The following is an 18822-nucleotide window of genomic DNA, read 5'->3' as shown; positions in this document are numbered from 1 at the left end:
TTTTTTTTTTTTTTGAGACGGAGTCTGGCTCTGTCACCCAGGCTGGAGTGCAGTGGCGCGATCTCGGCTCACTGCAAGCTCCGCCTCCCGGGTTTACGCCATTCTCCTGTCTCAGCCTCCCGAGTAGCTGGGACTACAGGCGCCCGCCACCTCGCCCGGCTAGTTTTTTGTATTTTTTAGTAGAGACGGGGTTTCACCGTGTTAGCCAGGATGGTCTCGATCTCCTGACCTCGTGATCCACCCGTCTCGGCCTCCCAAAGTGCTGGGATTACAGGCTTGAGCCACCGCGCCCGGCCGCACATTTGGTCTTTAACATCCAATTGCAAATACATTTGCCAATGTTATTTCCCTGTACACCACATAAGAGAAATAGATGTTTGGTGTGTGTCTGTGTAAGGGGGCGGGTGTGGGACGAGGAGGAGACGCTGAGACGCTGAAACAGTCACACTGAAGGCGGGCGCTGATTATCCACTGCATCCAGGCATATGTCTCATGTTTTTAAGATTTTTTGAAATAATTATAGATGCACAGGAAATTGCACAAGTCCCGCAGAGAGGTCCATGTGCCCTTCCCCAGCTTCCCTTATAGCAGCATCCTATATAAGGATAACATTAAAACCACAAAGCTGACATTGGTATACTACTACCAACTAGACCAGACTTCATTCAGATTTTATCAGTTTTTGCAAGTATGCATCTGTGTGTGGCAGAGGGGGATAGGTCTACGAAGTTTTATCACAGCTGGAGATTCACGTATCTGCAACCATGCACATGCTCTCTTACCTCTGAGGTGGGTGCTACCCCCATTCTAAAGAGGAAGGAGCGAAGGCAAGAGGAAGGAGCGAAAGCAAGAGGAGGGAGCCTGCCCGAGGGCACGGGAGTAGCAGGCATGGAGCCCACACAATGCCCTACAGCCCACACTCTTTCCCTGCTCTCAACTGGATTTTCAGTGAGGGATGCATGGCCAACTCTACCCAGCAAGGCCCCCTCACCCCGGTCGAGGTTTCTCGGAACTCGCGAAGCCGCCGTCGGAGCTTCAGGCAGTGCTCCAGGTCCTGGCCCAGGTCACCAACATTCACCATCACCTCCTGTGAAGGCCGAGGGTGGGGAGGGAGCGCTCTGAGCACCAACCCAGGCTCCTGGCACCTGCTGCTGGGGCTCCCTCCTGTCAAGGGAGGGCTCCTCCCCCCATTTCTCAGCTCCCCCCGCTGGCTGGGGCTACACCTTCTCCTGGATCCAGGCCTCTGCGAGGTCCACTCTCTGCAGGAACTCCAGGAAGTCCCGCCTGTCCTCCAGCTCCTGGCCCCTGAGGGCCACTGCCTGCCTCAGGTCCTCCCAGTGCTTCCACAGGCCCTGCAGCCGCTGGGAGACCTCTCCCGCTCGAGGGTGGCTCTGTACCAGGAGAGCCTCTCCCTTCTGGAGGGAGAGAGGGGACACAGGACATCTTGCCTGCTGCCCTTCCTCCTAAGACCGACATCACCCCTGGGCCACACTTTGGGGCAGGCATGGGGCTGAGGGCCCGGTTGTTACCTTGGCAACAGAGGTCATGACCTCCTCATGGGCCTGGACTTCAGCCTCAAAGGCCTGGTGTCTCAGCAGGGGCTTCAGCTTATCTCTCAGGTCCCCAGGAGGGATCGGCTTCTTCAGCTGCTGGGCCCATGCCTGGATCCAGTCCTCAGCCTGGTGGGGGTAGGACACGAACGCTGATGCTCTGCAGCCTTGGGCCCCAGATGCCACAGGCCTAGCCCTAGCCATTCCCAGAAGGCTGGCCTCAGGGGTAGAGTGGGCAGCACCTGGTCAATGAGCCCTGAAGGTTCTAGCTCCGGAAGACAGAAGACACAAGACGTGCTGCAGGAAGCAGCCGGGCAGGGCCTTGGGGGGGCTCTCGTTTTGGAGGTGTGGTCCCTACTCCTGGGACCCTGGGCTGCTCTGCTCCCTTCCCTGCCTCTCTTTGCCCTGGCCCTGCTAGAGCTTGGGACACTGGTGGGGTCTCCACATAGAGGGGCTTAGATCCCATGTTCTGAGCTCCAGCACAGCCATCCACTCCCTGAACCTGTTTCTGCCTCACAGTGTTGTGGTGTGAAGGCAGCTGAAAATGGTTGAGTGGTCCTAGTGGAAGGCCCTGGGCTGGGGGTGCCCTCTGACCTGGGTTGCAGCCTGGGTGAAGCTGGCCATCAGCAGGGAGGCGTGCAGGGCGTGTCCCCGACTCTCCGCCAGCTCCTTCACTCTCACCCGGCGCTGCAGCAGGGCAGGAAGCAGGTCCTGCACCTGGGCGTGCCGGAGCGTCTTCAGCCGCTCACGCAGGGCTGCCTCCTGTGGGGCAGGGGCACAGCTACTGCTCTCCCACCCTGGGCTGGGGCAGGGTCTGGCCCGCAGGGCTCACAGCCCTTTCCTCAGCCCCGCACGGCTAAGGGGTGTCTGATCCTCCCAGCCACAAGCCAGACCAGTCTGCTCCCCAAGGACCATGTGGTGTGCACAGAGCCGAATGCCCTCCGTGGGTCTCTGCAGTGTGGCCCATCTCACCCTGGGCCCTCTTCTTGAGCCACACATACAACTTGCTCAGTCAACCCCAACCAGGCCCCCAGCCTCGCAGGCTCATCAGTACTGACTCCGGGAACACACCAAGCTCCCTGTGACCCACTTCAGGACTCTCTCCTGACCCCCACACTCTGACCACGGCCAGGACTCCTGAGCCCATTACCTTCTTGTCCTGGGCAGTCAGAACCTTCAGGAAGAGCTCATGCTTGCGAATCAACTGCTCTACCTCTTCCACCGAGCTCCCCAAGGCACTGGTTTTCAGGGAGACCTGGATCCACAGAAAAGTCAAAGAGGCCACCATGCCTTCCAGCCAGCCAGCCCCTCCAGCTACAGTCTGTGCTAGGCTGTGCCCATGGGCACTCTGGGTATAGCAGGACCTTAGGAGTGCCCGCCGAGCTTGGCGTGGAGCTGTGAGGAGGAGTGGGAGCCCAGGTTGGGAGGCTGTGACACCCCAACCTCTGCACCACATGGGAGCACGACCAGCCTCTGGCCAACTTCCTCGGGCTTAGTCTGGGGATGTCAGTGGAAGCTCAGGGGCCTCAGCACTTCACCCAGGTCACCTGGAAGGACTCATGCACAGCTGCCCCATATTAGAGAAAAAGCCAGAGAGGCAGGAGGAAAGGGACTGAGCAGAGAGAGGAGAACGGAAAGGAGGAGCAGGAGGCATGCGGAGTGTGAGGGCGGGACGGGACCTGCCTCCTGGGCCGCGAGGATCTCCTCCAGGCAGCTGCACTCTCTGAGGAAGAGCTGCTCCTGCTGCTCAGCCTGCAGCCTCTCTTGCTTCCGCGCCCAGGCCTGATACACCTGGTCCCGCTGGTCCTGCAGGGCTCGAAGCTTTTCTTGGACCTGGGGATGGACACGTGAGGAGCTTCAGCTGGGGAGGGTGGTGTGGGTGAGGTGAGGACTGGATCCTGAGGGAAGCCTCTGAGGAAAGGCCAGCATGGCACAGTAGGGCGGGCCACCAGGTGGTCAGGCACAGGCTAGGTCCGCTAGGGTATATGGGGGCACCAGGAAAGGGGGCCCACCTCCTTGGTGGGTGTCCCTGCAGCCAGGAGTGCCTGCTGGCCCAGCTGGGTGGCCTGCTGCCACAGCTTCTCCCGGGCCTCCAGCTCCGCCCGGAGCCACTGGTGGGCACTGAGCTTCAGCGGGCCACAGCTGGGCTCTGGCGAGCTCTCCTCCAACTGGAGGTCCTGGCGCACGCGGGCTGCCCAGGAGGCGTAGTCGCGCACCTGATCCCGGAGACACGGAGGGAGAGCGGGTGAGGGAGACACGGAGAGGGAGGGCCGGGTGAGGGAGACGCGGAGGGAGAGCCGGGTGAGGGCCGGGTTTCAGCAGGAAACCAGGTGCCGAGGCAACTGCAGCCCACCTGAGTCCACTCCTCACACAGCTTGAGCCGACCTGGGTCAGGGCCTCGGCTGAGGCACGTGTGGCCCTTTGTCACTTGGTTTCTCCGTTCTCATCCAACCCGATCCTCCCAGAACCACGAATCCTCCACATGAGCCAGACCCTCACCACGACACATCTCTGTCCTTTGCTCCTGCTGACCCTGCTGCTTAGAAGTTCCTTCTCCTGCCTTCCCGTCTCTACAGAGCTCACCTGGATGAGGCCATGAGCGGACTGGCGGCTATAGCAAGATCAGCCTCAAGACTGCTTGATGGGGAAAGAAAGCTCGCCTGCTCTTCAATGGCCTCTATGCCGCCTTTGCCTGGTGAAGTCTTCCCTGGTATTTGACACTGCACTGCTCTCCTTGTTCTCTGAATTACTAACTTAACCCTTACAGACTGTCTTCTGCTGATTTGTATACAACTACACAAGACTGGTGCTGGAGGGACTTCAGGTCCTTGACCAAATATCTCATTGCACAGAGGAAGGGTAAATAGCACAAACAGTCTTGTAAACTCTAAGTGCGTGACAAACCCAGGGTTAAGTGCCTTGCTCAAGCTCACACTGCCAGCAAAGCAGCAGAGTTGGGTCCCTAAACTCAAGCCTTTTTGTAGTGTCGGTTTAGGCCTCCTGGTCTGCCAGGTCCCAGGACAGGGGGATGCCAGGGACACTCCGTGGCCAGGACCCACTGTTCCAGTCTGATTCTCTGGGTTTCGGGCTCATCTGCCCAGGAAGGAGGGCTCCATGCGGGCAGAAGTTCCACCTTCCATAGCTTCTGTATCGCCCTCCTCTCTCCACCCGCGGCTTCAGCAGGGGGCCGAAGACGGACATTGAATGGATGCTGGCTGATCCAGAGGTCACTGTCTAACATCTGGGTCTCCAGTTATGAGCTTTCCTGGGCCGTTCTTACTCTCAGCCCCAGCTGGGACCCCGCATGACTGCCCTGCCACTCACCTTGCTGGCACTGACCCAGACCCTAAGGTGTCACTGCTATGCCCATGTGCTCAGCCCCTGACCAGCCAGACTGACCTCCATGTGCTCGTGCTCTCCCGCCTGAGTTCGTGCTTGTTCTCCCTCCGGAGCTGGAGGGCCTCATGCATGCATGCCCATGTGTGGTGCAGCACACACACATGCGCATACACACCACCCAAGGGGCGGGAGCCCTCACCGCTGTGCGGAAGCGAGCCAGGAGGCGTGCCCGCTCCAGCTGGGCCCTGCGTTGCTCCACGCGTCGCTGCAGCACTGCCCACGCCTGCATCACAGCTTGCTGCCTCTGCTGCACCGCATGGGCCTGAGGCCCCGGGCACAGCTTCTGCACCCTGCCTGCAGTCTCCAGCAGTTCCTGCAGCTGCAGGAGGGGCAGGGAACAGGGAGGCAAGGGTGACATCTTCCTGACTATCCCACAGATATATCCCTTGCCTGGGAACTCTGGCCCCCTTGGGCCACATCCTGCCATGCACAGTAGGCCCATGGAAGGCCCTGAGGGACAGTGGAAAATCTAGAGGAACAGGCAGGCTAGCCTGAGGGGGCTGCAGGGGCCTGGGTCGGAGAGGCAGCCAGCTGGGCTCACCTGCTGCTTGGTGCCCACGAGTTCTCGCTCCAGCCCCTGGTGGCTCCTCAGCTGGGCCTCCAGCCCACGCAGGTCCCGTGCCACATTGTTGGGGAGGCTCGCGGCTTTCTCCTGAGGAAAGGAGAATGCCAAGGAGATGAGGAATGGAGGGTGGGTACTGAGCCTGGAGTGTATCCACTTCTAGCAACCCCTCCAGCTCACACCTTGACCTGGGTGAGGACTTCCAGGAGATCTCTGTGAACTCTGAGGGTGGTCTCGGCGTCTCGGAGCGCGTGGCCTCGGGCCTGGGTCAGCTCCCACAGCTCCGACCAGGTGGCCCTGCCCGTGGCGTGTGGAAGACCAGCAGGGGATCAGCCCTGGGCTGCCTCGTTCCTCCCTCCCGCTAGGTCTGGTCAGCCCCCTCCTCTCTGGGTTGTATCGGAACTTGCTCGAAGCTCCTCCTCCTTAAAACCTCTCCCGCCTGTGGCCCTGCCTACGCACTCTCTTCCCGGGAGCCTGTCTTCTAGCTTTCCCATGAATTCCGTGTTTTGATGCTGTAATGCTGGGCACTGAATGGTATCTGTGCTCTGCGACACTCCTTACATCTTGTGCTTTGATTTATAGCGCGTCACCCAGATTATGATTACAGACGCTTTGTGGGCAGAGGTCACATCTCTCCATTCTTCATTAACTCTGCAACTCGCTGAGCTCCTAAGGCTTCTGCCAGGCCAGGCTCTGGGCTAGGGGTTATGAGCAAGTCATGACCTTGCCTGAAAGCTCACAGGCTGGGAGTGGATCCAAATCAGCCAAGTGGACAACTAGGAACGACATGAGGCATGAGCTGTCCCGAGTGAGCACAGGAGCTGGGACAGCTCAGGGGAAGGCCCTGACATCCGGCCCCACCATCTTCCTACAGCTCCTGCTCTCAGTCCCGGGAGCAGGACTCTGACCTGCACACCCAGCCTCACCTCCCTTCACAGTCCAGAGCCTGTGGCGGGCTTGGCTCCTCTGGAGCTAGGCCCCCTGCAGAGCCCCGTGGGCAGCCGGGGCCAGCGCGGCCCTCACAGCATGCCATCCTCTCTTACCACTCTGGGCCCTGCCTGCCCAGCTCCTTCCCCCACACCCCATGCTGGCCTGGCCCACTGGGCACTCACTGCAGATCCTGCTGCCTCTGACGCACCATAGGGCCAGCACTGTGCCCACGCGCTAGCAGGCTCTCCGCCAGCAGCCGGCAGGCGGCCACCCGCTGGCCGCCCATCTCCACTTGGCGCTGAAACTTTGCAAACTTGGTGCAGAGGTGCTGAGAAGACGAGAGTGGGTGACTGGGTAGCCCCCGAATGGTTACGCGGCAAGCAGCCTGGGAATTGAGGCACCTCAGTGCCCAACTGGGTGATATGGGCTTGGACGGCCACGGCGTCTGCCCGCTCCACTCAGCAGGTCCGCCTCAGCCAGGGCTCACCGCTCTGCACCACCTTCTCCCTCCGCCCCGCCAGGGCCAGCTTCCCCACCCCACAGGCTCTGCCCCAGGACACCCTCCTTGACCCTGGCCCTCTTCTCACCAGGGTGTGCTCGGGGTCCTCCCCCAGGCTCTCCCCTCCTTTGGCCACCTGCTTCTGGCGTGCCAGCCAGCTCTGCAGGTCCTCGGTCTCCCTCAGGAACTCGTGCAGCTTCAGGGCCCCCTCCAGTTCTCGGTCCCTGTGGTGACAGCCCGTGGTTCCCCAGAAGTGAGTTACCCGCCCCCCGGGGGCCAGCCAGGCCAGCCAGAGGGGCCAATCTGAAGAATGGGGTTACTCATGGTCTCTGTCCAAGCCTGCAGCTCATGATTCAGGCAGTAGTAGACCCAGCAGGGCGAGTGTAGGGGCAGAGGAGGGTGTGGACATGGGGAGATGTGGGGAGATGGACAGCAGGGAGTTGTGGGGCCTCACTGAAGAATTTATGGAAAGAGGTGAGCAACGCATACCCTTCTCCTAGCACCACTCTACAGCCTGGGGTCATGGGTTCTGCTCGACTTAGGGCCATGGCACGGGAACAGTCAGCTGTGGCTAGGCCTCCTGTACCCACTGATGAGAGGGGGTACGGTGCCCTCACCGTGTGGCCGCCAACTCCTGCAGTGCCTGCAGCTGCTCCCGGAGTCTCTCCTGCGCCACACGCTGCTGCTCAGGGGCTTCAGGGCCAGTGAGGGTTTGGGCCCTCTGGTCAAGCTCCTCCATGGAGCTCCAGTAAATGGTTAGTTCCTCCCGTAGAGCCTGTGATGAACGAGGACCCACACCAGGCTCAGCCTGGGTGACTCATCCACCCACCTGTCCGTCCCCCACCCGTCTAGTCACCAATCCTCATCCATTCACCCACCACTCACACACCCATCCATCTACCTCAACTCATCCATCCGCCCACCCAGCATCCATCTACCCATCACTGATGGAGTAAGGACTTATTGTTCCATTAAGTGAACACCTGGTCTGTGCCCACTGAGGGCTCATTATTTAGCAGGGAAAGGTGAATGCTGGCTAATCTGGGCCAAGGAAGGGAGGGCACAGGAGGCATCAGACTGAACCCCAACCTCCATGTGTGAGAGAGAGGCAGAATTAAGCAAGCTGTCCAGTATAACCGGGGGGGTGCTCCGTGAGGCCAAGGCTACAGGCCTTTAGAAAAGATTCTCTGAAAGTCCTGTCGCAGAACACACTGGAACTGGGGCTGTGCAGAAAGCATGCCCAGACAGGAGGACACTTCAGTGACAGCAGGAACCGGGACTGCTGTGGGCCCCAGGCTTTGGAGCTTGTGTGGTTCTGGGAGTCCAAATTCAGGAGTGAGGAAGGGGACTTCGAGACCTCCCTCCCTTCAGCCAGGGGATGTTTGTGGGAGGAGGTCGGCTTCAGGAAGGGCATTTAGTTAGCTCAAAGGATGAGAGGCAAAGCCTGGGAGGAATAAACCTGTGGGAGATATGGAGCAGGCTGGGGAGGTGACCTCAACAGAGGAGAAAAGTGCAAGGGGTGGGGTAGAGAGGAAGCAAGAGTAGGCGGAGAAACCCCAAAGCCACAGGGAGAGGCAAGACTCATAAGAAGACGAAGGGAGAAAGCATGTACATCACAGTGCCCTGGTCGCCTTGGAAGAAGGGGCACTGTGGGATCTGGGTGGGCAGTGGGGATGGGGCTGTGTCTCCAGGAAGCAAGAGCAGGGCTCCATGCCTCTGAGAGAGCGAGGGTGGCAGCCCTCTTCCTGTGGTCCATCATCACCCAAGCCACACTGGAGGGGAGGCTCAGGACGTGGTACCTGGTGCTTCTTAATGAGCCTGAGGGTGGCTGCCTCGTCTCTGCCATAGTCCTGACTGCTCACCAGCGGCTGCTTCTCCTTCACCCAGCCCTCCAGCTCTGACACATCCAGAAAGTACTGCCAAGAGTGGGGCCGACTCACCTAGAGGATCTCAGGACTCTCCATCAGCCCTGGAGACATCTGCCCCTGCTCTCCAGCGTGCTGCACAAAGCGGCTTCTGTGCCCATGGGGCACCCATCAGCTCCCGGCCCAGAGCCCCCACTGACCCGCCTCCCTGAGAGTCCCACAGGTGGCCCCTCAAGGAGCCCTGACTTCTGCCTCGTCCCCCAACTCCACCTCCCTGCATCCTACCTGCTGGAAAGTGACAGCCTGCTGCAGACACTGGGCCCGTGCCTCACATGCCCTCTCCAGCTCTGCCCAGCGGTCTTCCAGCTCCTGGCACTGCTCCATGATGTGTGGGGCTTGGGGGTGCCCTGAAGCTGCCAGGCTCCGCCCAGAACTCAGCACCCGTTGCACCTGCCCCTGGTGAGCTTTTACCTCCACCTGGAGCTCCTGCCACAGAGCGGCTTGAGAGGCTGCTGCTCTTAACCCAGGGGCATCTGGAGCAGAGCCATGGATGTGGCTCCAGGCCCCAATCATGGCAAGATCCCCAGGGTCAAAATAGCTGGGGCAGAGATTTGGAAATTGGGATACCCAGTGGGGAGGGCTTAGAGGCCAGGACACCTGAGTAGGGGCAGAGCGTTTCTAAGGTCTGGGAAGTGGATGTCCGGAATCATGTAGGAAGAAGAGGGCTATTACCTTGTGCTTGCAGTGAAGGCTCTGGGCATCATTCAAGCACTCGGCATAGCTGGTGGGGTTGCTGCAGGGCATGTGCTCAGCCACCCATGAGAGCTCCATGTTGCTCAGGTAGCAGAACTGGTGCAGCTCCACTGAGGCCTGCAGCTGCAGGCCCCGGATGGCCAGATGCCCCTGCAGAAGCTCCAGCCTAGGAGGAGGTGGAAGAGATGGGAGAGGCTGGGAACAGAGTGAGGACAAGGCTCCTGGTTCTTTCCTTGGCCCAGACAGGGCCCGTGAAGAACAAGACCAGGGAACAGAGCAAAGCCCCACCTGACAAAGAGAGTCAGCGGAAGGGCGCCAGGGCCCCACCTCATGGCCTAGATGACTTGCCTGACCACACTGTGGGGGTCCTGCTGAAGATGTATAATGGGGTCTCCAACCCTCCCATCCAGAATGACTCTACCCATAAGAAGGGAGGAGGTCTAGACATGCCAGTCCTGTGGGTGCCACCCTGTGGGAACTTAAATTCACACGGGGGAGTGCCACACAGGTGGGTGGGAGGACAGGCCCCACCTCCGGAGGTGCTTCTGGGTCTCTTCCAGGATGGCCGGGGAGGCGGCCACGCCACGGGCCTGGGAGGCAAGGGCAGCCATCTTGGCGGCCAGGGCCCGGCTCTCATTCTCCAGCTGGTGGTGCCGTTTCTGCAGCTTCCGGCTGGAGCACAGGTCCTGCCCCGTTTCTGAGCCCTGCAGGGCCCCCTCGAGCTGCTCCAGCTGCTCCTTTGCATCCTGGGGAGGGACGCCGGGAGCTGCCTTAGGCTCTCCTTGTATAGCACAGCAAGTGGCCTTCCCGGGCTCTGGGACTGTAGGATTTGCAGGACCAGGTTCACCAGGGACCTCTGTCCCCACCACTGCCAACCCCCAACCAGAAGTGCCCAATCTTCCCCTGTTCCCTCACGCTTCTTTCTCCCTGGGGGACTCAAGCTGTGCTGACCACACGCTGGGCACACAGGAGAGAATCCTGTATTGGCCGACTGAGGGGAAAGCCACGCTCAGCTTGTCCTAGGCCAGAGGCCTCCAAAGGCTGCAGAGCCAGGGTCAGAACACCCAGACTTCTCCCTCCCCGTTCTGTCCAGCCCAGCCTGGACTCCGTCTCCCTCTTGTGCCCTGTCCCTCTTCCCAGCAGACCTGCAGCTGCCTCAGGAGCTGCTCCTGCTGTCCAGCCTGCCGGAGCTCGTCCCCACGCTCAGTCATCTTGCGGTTCAAGGCTTCCCACCTGCTCCTCAGGCCTTGAAGCCTAGTCTGTATGTCCTCCTGGCCACCGGGCCTCCTACTCAACAGCTCTCTGCCGACCTGGAGTGGAGAGAAAGGCCCAGGGAGCTTGGCTGAGCTGCTGGTACCACCCGTGGCCACAGCAGGCTGGACCTGGGTGGCAGTGGAGGTGAGGGGCTGGCCACAGCTGCATTCCACAGGCTGCCTGGACGAAAGCAGTTCATGTGGCCCCAAAACTGCAGGTAGGAGGGTCCTCTGACCCCGGCAAATGGAGTGAGGTGAGCCGGCATTAGGTCGGTGGCTGGGGAAAGCCGTGTTCTGGTAGAGGCGGTCAGCTCTGGGACTTGCCACGGAGAGTTGAGGGGGAAGGGATGGATGGCGGCAGCTTTGGGACTGGTTTGGGTGCCAAGGGGATGCCAGCAGCATCAAGGAGACTTGGGGAGGGAGGTTCTAAGTTCAAGCTGAGGCAGATTCTTCCTTCAAAGACTCTTCCATGAAAACAGGTGGTGCAGTAGGGTTGGGAATTTGAAGACAAGGAGGCTCTGCACTCTCTGTCCCGTGTCCCCCACCTGCTGCAGGGCCTCCACGTGTCTGCGGGTGGCGAGAAGCTCGCTCTCAGCTGCTTCGTGCCGCTTGAGTGTCCGCAGAATGTTTCTGCGCGCTCCGGAGGGCTCATGTGCCGCCATCAGCCCCTTGTCCTCCATCCACTGTGTCAGCTCCGCCACATCCCGCTTCCACTCCTGCCAAGAACCGGGCAAGCGTGGGTCTCAGAGCACGGGGGTGGGGGCTGGTGCAAGGACCTACCTCTAAGGGAAGGGATCCCCCACGGGGAAAAGCAGGACCAGAACTGGTTCTGGGTGGGGCCTGGGGTTGCTGCTCCCCGTGTGGGGCAGAAGGGCTGTGCCTAGAGAGGAGGAACGCCTGTCGGGTCCTTGCTGCTCTAGCCGACATCAGATCCCCTACGGCTGCACCTCTCCAAACACAGGGGAGCTCAGGGAGCCCCCAGCCCTGCTCTGCTGTGGGGGCTGAGCAAACATTGGACAGAGCCAAGGCTGGCAGCTGGTGCCACGACCTGTGCAAGACCCTAAAGTGTGGCCCAAAGCACTGGGGAAAGGGCGCAGTGGGAGGAGGGGGAGCGTGGGCTTAGTTCAGAGGCCCAGACATCAGGCCCGGCCCTGCGGGCGGTGTGGCCACAGCCCCAGTTTTCCTCATCAGGAAAAACCTGAGCTGTGCTGCCTGCCTCACACAAGGTGTGGAGAGGATGAATGACACAGCAGGTGAGGGAAGTGCTCTGTAGGCTGCACAGAGCTCCGCATGGTCTCAGGCCTTCTTCTCAGGGAGGCCACATGCACCCTGGGCCCTGCCCCTCACCTGGAGCTGGAGGGAAGCCAGCAGCTGCCTCCTCCTCTGCTCACTCCTGCCCTGGAGCCTGGTCCACTGTGCCTGGACACTCTGCAGTTGCTCTCTGACCCTGGAGGGCCGGGGGAGTTGGAGGAGGGCATGGGAGAGGACTCCCACCGCAGCGCAAGGTGCACTCTCCCCTCACCCCCCACTCTCCCAGCCCCAGGGCGGCCGTCTGTGCAGGCTGAGAAAGGGTCGTCTGCGGGTGCTGCAGACTGAGGCCAGGCTCACATGTGTGCAGCTGGGTGCTGGCTCCGAACCAGCTTCTCGCCGCGTGCCCGCAGAGCCTCTGCCCGAGGCCCCAGGGTGCTCAGGAGCCGCCCAAATTCCCGGTGCTGCTGCAGCAGGCTCAGGGCCTCCCTCACGTCCTCCTGGGAGTGCAGAGACCTGAGGTCATGCCTGGGAGGGTGGGAGTCAGGACCATCTCACCCGCCACTGTCCCAGCCCAGCTTCTGGACCCAAGGGGATGAGCGCCCTCCAGTGACAGGGAGTGACAGCCTAGCTCCACATTCCTGCTCCATACCCCAAGGTTGTCCAGGTGCAGCCAGGACTCGTGGTTGGCACAGGTGGCAGTGAAACCATCCACTTCTCGGCCAAACTTCTGCAGCTCCAGCCCCTCTTGCAGCCACTGCTGCCTCTGCTCCCACACAGCCTTCAGTTTCTGGCCCTGCTGCCCCAGAAGCCTCAGAGTGTTGGCCACCTCTTGGGAGTCTGGGCAGTCCAAGGCTGCCATGGGCTGGCTCTGAGCATCCAGCTGCTGCAGTCTGACCAGGATGACAGGCAGAGAGTCAAACCCCAGCAGGCCCCCCTTGTCAGCCTCCTCCTACTCTCACCTCCAGGGTTCATGCATCTTGGAGCATGAATGAGACACTGAATGTGATAGGCCCAGCAGAGTGCTTAGGATGCAGGGGTTCCCAAGCTCCCACCAGCTCCAGCTGGCCGTCCTTAAGTGTGGACTGTCAACGGCCAACGCCCGGCCTAGAGGACATGCGGAGGCAGCACAGCGCAAGAGGGAAAAATCACACAAGCCACACAAGCACCTGATCCCAGGGCCACTGCAAGCCCCGATGGAGCCTTTGAACAATTAGAAAAGGTGCCCCTCTCAGCAGGTGGCTTGGGAACAGGTAACACCCTTGTGTGAATTAGAGCAAGGCTCCACTTCCTCTGAGCTGCTGCAGCCCTGAACCAGGTACTGGAGTCTGGCAAGCTGAGGACCAGATGCATTTCAGTGGCCACTTGACCACCTGCCAGGCGCCCTCAGGTGGGGCACAGCCTGTGGACTGTCCCTGGTGGCCTTGCCTGCCTGCCAGCCCATAACATTGTCCCTGCAGGAGGAGAGGCACCGACTGACTGAGAAGGTGGGTATCTCAGGCCCATGGGTGGGTCCTGAGTCATTCCACTTAGGGGCCAGTGGGGTCCGTGTTATCCAGGATGGCAGGGGAGGCTAGATGCCCTGATTGAAAGCAACGCATTGGGCCCACCTGGTGGGGGCCGGCCAGGCCTGGGCTGGAGAGAGCCTCCCAGGCAGCTCAGTGTCCTGGGTCTCTCCTTAAAGCGTACAGGCTGCCTGACCAGTCCTCAAGCACCATGCCAGATGCCAACCGGTCTGGGCCCCTCCCCGGGGAAATCACACTACTTCCTGCATGCTCTTTCTGGGCCTGAACTCAGAGCCCAGAGCCCTGAGCCCTGGGCCCAGTCCAAAGCACATCCCTTCTGCCCTCCTGTCCTGACCTCTCCTGCCACAGGTGGATCTCCTCCAGCAGGTCTTGGTGCTCCCTCAGCAGCCGCTGAGCCGAGGCCACATCCACCGACTCCTCCTTGCTGCGCAGCTGAGCCTGGACACTCTCTGCCCACAGTAGCAGTTCCTGGTTCTCCTGCAGGAAGCTCTGCCGGGCCTGAGCCTCAGCCTGGCCCCGGGCCTGTTGGGCCACTCGTTCCTGTACTTGCTTCAGCAGCCCCTGCAGTGTCTCCACCTGTCCTTGCAGAGGCTGGCTCTCTGCGTGGCCTGACTCCTCGACCCTGGGAGACAGGGTGCGCTGCACAGTCAGTGACCTGTCCTAGGCCCAGTGCCCCAGGCGCATGTCCTCCTCCCAAACCTGCATCCCCCAGGGAGAGTGGTGGTGACTCTGAATGGCCCACCCCACCCTTGACCTGGGGGCAGCAAGAACATAGGGCTCTTCCTGTCCCCAGGAGCATTTTCTGCTGATCATCCCCCTACCTTTGCCAGAGCGCTTCTGACAGCCCCTCCTACCTGTCCTCTCCCCAGCCCAGTTTCTGTCCCTTCCTCATTTCACTACCCTGCCCACGCCTTCCCATGGTCGTCACTGCCTCCCAGTGCCACCACTGCACTGGCCGTACTTTATGACCACCCTTTGGAGGAGGTGGACCCTCCTCTCCAACACCAGAGTCGTCTTCTGGGCCCGCTGCAGGGTGTGGCCGGTGTCCTCTGAGCTCCCCGGCTGCAGGGCCTCCAGCTGGAGGAGCACGTCTCGCAGCTGGACCTGTGTGGGTCCACACTCCTGCAGGAAACTGCACGCTTCCGCGCTGTGCGCCAGCTGCACGGCCTTCTCCCTCTTCAGCGCCTCCAACTGCCCCCACCTGGGCAGAGGGTACGAGGTTGTCTCCACCACGGGGACACCTCCCCATCCATCCTGGAGCCTTGGCCAGAGCCTCACATGACAGAAGCTGCCAGACTGGCTGTCCCTTGCCCCTTCCCTGTGCCTTGGACATGTCCAGCCTCTCCACCTGGCACGGTGGGAGGAGGTGAGTCAGGCCCAGGCTGGGCATTGCGTCCGCCTGCCTCGCCACCTGCACTCCTGCCTCGTTCTCACCTCTGGCTCAGTTCCTCCTGCTGTCGTTGGATTTGTGTGGAGTTCCCAGGATATCTCTGCCTCAGTTGCTCAGCAGAGCTGCTGACCTCAGCCCAGAGGCCCTTTCCCACAGCCAGGGCAGTGAGGAAGTTCTAGGGAAAAGGAGGACCCAGGCCTCTTGGGGGGCTTTTTCTTTTTCCGCACTCCCCTCAAGCCTATGATGTACCTCAGTGGTCCTCTTTGCTACAGGGGTGCCCACGTTGCCTCCCCCTGGAAGGACAGCCATCTGAGTCTTAAGGGCCAGGAGGCCCTGGAAATTCAGGCCAGCTCTCTACTCCCCTCCCCCAGGCAGGACGGTAGTTAAATTGGAGAACTGAGTTACAGCAGCGGACCACAGGGAGGCAGGGGCAAGGCGAGGAGGAGGTGCCAAGCTCCCAGGGCTGTACCTCATATTTGAGCTGTGTGACTTCCAGGATGTCAGCTTGGGGCTGCACCCTTTGGAGCAGCGCTGTGTGCTTCTCCAGCCACAACTGGAGGTCCCTACAGGAACTGCAGAAGCTAAACAGGGCCATGGCCTCCTCCAGCCCGGCCCTGCGGCGCTGGAGAGAGGTGGCCCAAGGCTGGGGTGAGGGTCGGGGAAGGTCAAAGGGGTGCTCCTCCCCATCCCAGCCCACCAGCAGAGCCCAGGGTCAGGGCCAGAGGGGGTCCCTGCCTCACTGCTGGGCCCCACATCCTCTCTCAGAGGCCTCTTGGCACCACCTGGAGGGAGCTGGCAAGGGCTTAGGGTAGGGTAAAGGGACCTGGCAGTGTGCTCCTGTCTGGCCTTGCCCTGCTGAAACCCCTCAGTGCCAGCTCTGCTCTTAGGTGAAATCCACACCGCTCCCTCTGCCTGCTCCACCCAAACCTGCCTCTCTAGTCTCTCCTCTGGCCATGGCCTCCCCAGCGTCTGTGCTGCGGGCACCCGGGTCTTCCCTTCCTCCACTGGGCCCCCTTCCTACCTTTGCACAGGTCCTGGCCAGCACCCCTGGGTTTACCTGCTTTCTGTTTCTCATTCAAGCCTCAGCTTTAAAGTCCTTCCCTCCAAGGTGTCTTCCCTGACCTCCAGCCTGACCTGGGCTACCTTCTCAGGTGATCCCATCACACCTGCGTCTAATGAGTTGTCTAACATCTTCTTGGCCATGATAAAAGCTCCTTGAGGACAGGGAACATGTCAGTCACTGCCTTCTCCCCTGGGATCACTGCGCAGGAGTTGCTGGCACAGGGTAAGGACTCGAGCATTTCTTGAAAAAAGAAGTGTTACCTCTGCCAGGGCCTGCACACTCTCATAGTCCTGACCCAAGTGGTCCTGTGTCTGGAGTATGGTGTTGGGATCAAAGTCAGGGTCAGGCTCAGCTGGGAGAGCCGTCGTCCAGGCATCCCCAGGGTGGCAGGAAGCCTCACTCCAGGGCCCTGGGTTCCTCAGGCTTTCTCCTGGAGGGCTCAGGGCAGACTTCACCTGTGTGACAGAGGGCAGCGTGTCTAGAGAGGGCCCCATCAAGCAGCAGGGGCTTTGGCCACCCCTGCCTCTGTGCCCTGAGACCTGGAGGGCCTGAGCTGTAGCTCAAGGGGTGTGTGGGACATGGGTCTGGGGGACAGGAAACTTCCTTGGGGCTGAGAGTCGAGGGGCCAAATGTGAGCACAGGATCCGATGGCTTTGATTTCCACATCATGTGCTACACACACAGCTTCTTGAATGGGGGCTGTGAGCCAAGCTGTACGTGTTTTAAAGAACTTTGGGGGCTCAATGAACTGAGCAAGGGGTGTCAGAAGGCAGTCTGAGGCAGTGATGAGTCCAAACCACCAAGGAGGGCTAAGTCAGGAGAGACAGCCAAACAGGGCTGAAGGGTCACTACCGGCCTGGATGCAAGTGGAGGGAACCTTCCTGGAGGAAACTGCTTAACGCTCTGAAACTGCCAGCAACGGGAGCCAGGTCAGGCTGTATCTGGATGCCCTCGGTCGGCGTGGGCAGACAGGATTCCAATACTTCTGGGCTAGGTCAACAGGTGAGATGCCCCTGAGGACTAGGGTGAGGGACACCCACAGCCACGGGAAGGCCACGAATTCCAGGCCAGAGGCCACAAAGGCCCTCCCATTTTTGTCCTCTGTGTGGCCCAGCGGCAGTAGAGCAAGGGAGACCAGGCGACCTTCCCTGTCCCCCGTCCGCACCGTGAACAACGACGCCCGGGCCGAGGCCGCCCGCGCCTGCTCCTCCAGCCGCCGCAGCTCGGCCGCGAAGGCGCGCAGGATGCGCTCCAACCGCACGTGGCGCCGCAGCAGCGTCTCCGCGGCCGCCTGGTCTTGACCGCAGGACGCTCTCTCCAGCGAGGATCTCCGCTCGCGCAGCCACGAAGCCGCCTCCGCCGCGTCCGCGAAGTACTGCAGGAGGGGGTCGGGGGGGTGTGTAGATGAAGGGGCGCGGCTGAGCGCTGGCAGGTCCCGGCACCCCTATCCCCCGCCTCGCTGGGCCCCGCCCCTACCCCGCCCCTACCCCGCCCCGCTACCTGCAGGACCAGCAGGGCTGTCTGCAGCCGTGCGCCGTGCTCCACCACCCGGGTCTGAAGCAGCTGCCACGCGCCCTGCACGGCCTCTGCCCGTTCCCCGGGATCCGGCTGCGTCGGGGGCCTGCGGGCGCTGAGATCGCGTCCCCTCCGCACGAGATCTACGCACACGGCCTGGTGGCGGTGGACCTCAGCTTCCAGGGCCTAGCGGCGGGCAGAGCAGGGGGCTCAGTGAAGGAAGAACAGGGGAGGGCCCGGGGGCCGAGAGGGAAGGGTGCAGCGCTAGCGACTGGCGGGCGTGCACGGGGAGCTGCCACCTTGTGTTTCTGCAGGGTGCCTGCGATCTGGCTGAGATCCCGGCCCAGGACCGCATTCCCCACCCGCTGTCCGCACTCCTTCAGCCAGGCTTCCTCCTCTTCACAGTTGCACAGGAACTCTGCCCGCTGTAGGGTCTGCTCCAGCAGGGCCCGCCTGAGGAACAGTAGGGACCACTGAAGGACATGGGGAGTAGTGGGGCATGGGCAGTGGGTTCCCCTCAGGCGTTAGACACTCCCCTTAGGGTTTTTCTTTTCCCTGGATGACTCAACAGGTGAGACAGAGGTTTTGGAAGTGAGGGTCAGTATGGAGAAAACTGCCAGGCCAACAGTACTTTAACCTGGGCAGGAGATAATTTGGGTTACAGAAAAGTTCTGGGAAAGGTGGAAGAGTTGGGGCAGTCTCTTACCGGGCCCTGACAAGAGCCACCAGGCTCTGGTGGAGCTGGACCAGTGTCTTGGCCTTGGCCTGCAGCACCTCCACACTGGTGCCCAGGGAGGAGTCCAGCTCTGCTGTCTGCTGGGCGAGATGGCTCACATGGGCTCCGTGGGCCAAGACTTGGGCCTCCAGCAGGTCATGCCTCTGCAACAGCTCCACCACTTCTGCCAGCTGCTGCCCACAGGCGGTGGACCTGGCCGGCCCCTGGCCAGAGATGAGTGGTCATTGCAGTGGCCCCAAAGTGCTGGGTCCCTCTGAGCACTGGCACTGGGGAAGTCCCCCCTCCTGCTGTGTTTCCCAAGGGCCTGCTGGTCCAGTGCCCACCTGCAGCTCCTCTAGCTGGTGGGAGGCAGCCTCCACCTCCTGCAGCAGGCTCAGCACAGCCTGCATGTCTGCCACCTGCTTCCTCTGTCCCTGCAGACGCTGAAGGAGCCTCTGCCAGCGCAGGGTAACTTCCTCCTGCCTGGAGGACGTGAGAATAAGGGAGATCTCCTCTGGGTTGGGGCAGGGAAGCTACTTCAGGGTTCCCGGTCC

The 18822-nt window shown here is 61.2% G+C and overlaps 1 protein-coding gene across 1 annotated transcript in view; it reads right to left on the bottom strand.

Annotated features, from left to right (window-relative positions):
* Positions 1 to 18822, bottom strand: part of LOC105491829 (spectrin beta, non-erythrocytic 5) — a 46928-nt gene that overhangs the window by 18185 nt on the left and 9921 nt on the right. Inside the window, exons 7-38 of the mRNA XM_071067047.1 lie at positions 18613 to 18751; positions 18260 to 18492; positions 17853 to 18006; positions 17539 to 17739; positions 17204 to 17413; positions 16299 to 16493; positions 15445 to 15597; positions 15020 to 15150; positions 14547 to 14786; positions 13920 to 14207; positions 12712 to 12952; positions 12420 to 12559; positions 12159 to 12258; positions 11357 to 11527; positions 10704 to 10868; positions 10090 to 10304; positions 9538 to 9724; positions 9091 to 9291; positions 8740 to 8856; positions 7558 to 7715; positions 7029 to 7164; positions 6624 to 6769; positions 5694 to 5808; positions 5491 to 5601; positions 5089 to 5268; positions 3563 to 3766; positions 3234 to 3383; positions 2701 to 2805; positions 2145 to 2312; positions 1530 to 1679; positions 1224 to 1415; positions 992 to 1087 (exon numbers count right to left, since the gene is read on the bottom strand). Of these exons, the coding sequence (XP_070923148.1) occupies positions 992 to 1087; positions 1224 to 1415; positions 1530 to 1679; positions 2145 to 2312; positions 2701 to 2805; positions 3234 to 3383; positions 3563 to 3766; positions 5089 to 5268; positions 5491 to 5601; positions 5694 to 5808; positions 6624 to 6769; positions 7029 to 7164; positions 7558 to 7715; positions 8740 to 8856; positions 9091 to 9291; positions 9538 to 9724; positions 10090 to 10304; positions 10704 to 10868; positions 11357 to 11527; positions 12159 to 12258; positions 12420 to 12559; positions 12712 to 12952; positions 13920 to 14207; positions 14547 to 14786; positions 15020 to 15150; positions 15445 to 15597; positions 16299 to 16493; positions 17204 to 17413; positions 17539 to 17739; positions 17853 to 18006; positions 18260 to 18492; positions 18613 to 18751 (5392 nt within the window). The remainder of the gene's footprint in view (positions 1 to 991; positions 1088 to 1223; positions 1416 to 1529; positions 1680 to 2144; positions 2313 to 2700; positions 2806 to 3233; positions 3384 to 3562; positions 3767 to 5088; positions 5269 to 5490; positions 5602 to 5693; positions 5809 to 6623; positions 6770 to 7028; positions 7165 to 7557; positions 7716 to 8739; positions 8857 to 9090; positions 9292 to 9537; positions 9725 to 10089; positions 10305 to 10703; positions 10869 to 11356; positions 11528 to 12158; positions 12259 to 12419; positions 12560 to 12711; positions 12953 to 13919; positions 14208 to 14546; positions 14787 to 15019; positions 15151 to 15444; positions 15598 to 16298; positions 16494 to 17203; positions 17414 to 17538; positions 17740 to 17852; positions 18007 to 18259; positions 18493 to 18612; positions 18752 to 18822) is intronic.

This window comes from Macaca nemestrina, chromosome 7, assembly GCF_043159975.1.
Source record: "Macaca nemestrina isolate mMacNem1 chromosome 7, mMacNem.hap1, whole genome shotgun sequence".
In the NCBI taxonomy this organism is placed as follows: Eukaryota; Metazoa; Chordata; class Mammalia; order Primates; family Cercopithecidae; genus Macaca; species Macaca nemestrina.
Note: the sequence above shows the minus strand (reverse complement) of the source record. Positions and strands in the feature narration are given on the sequence as shown.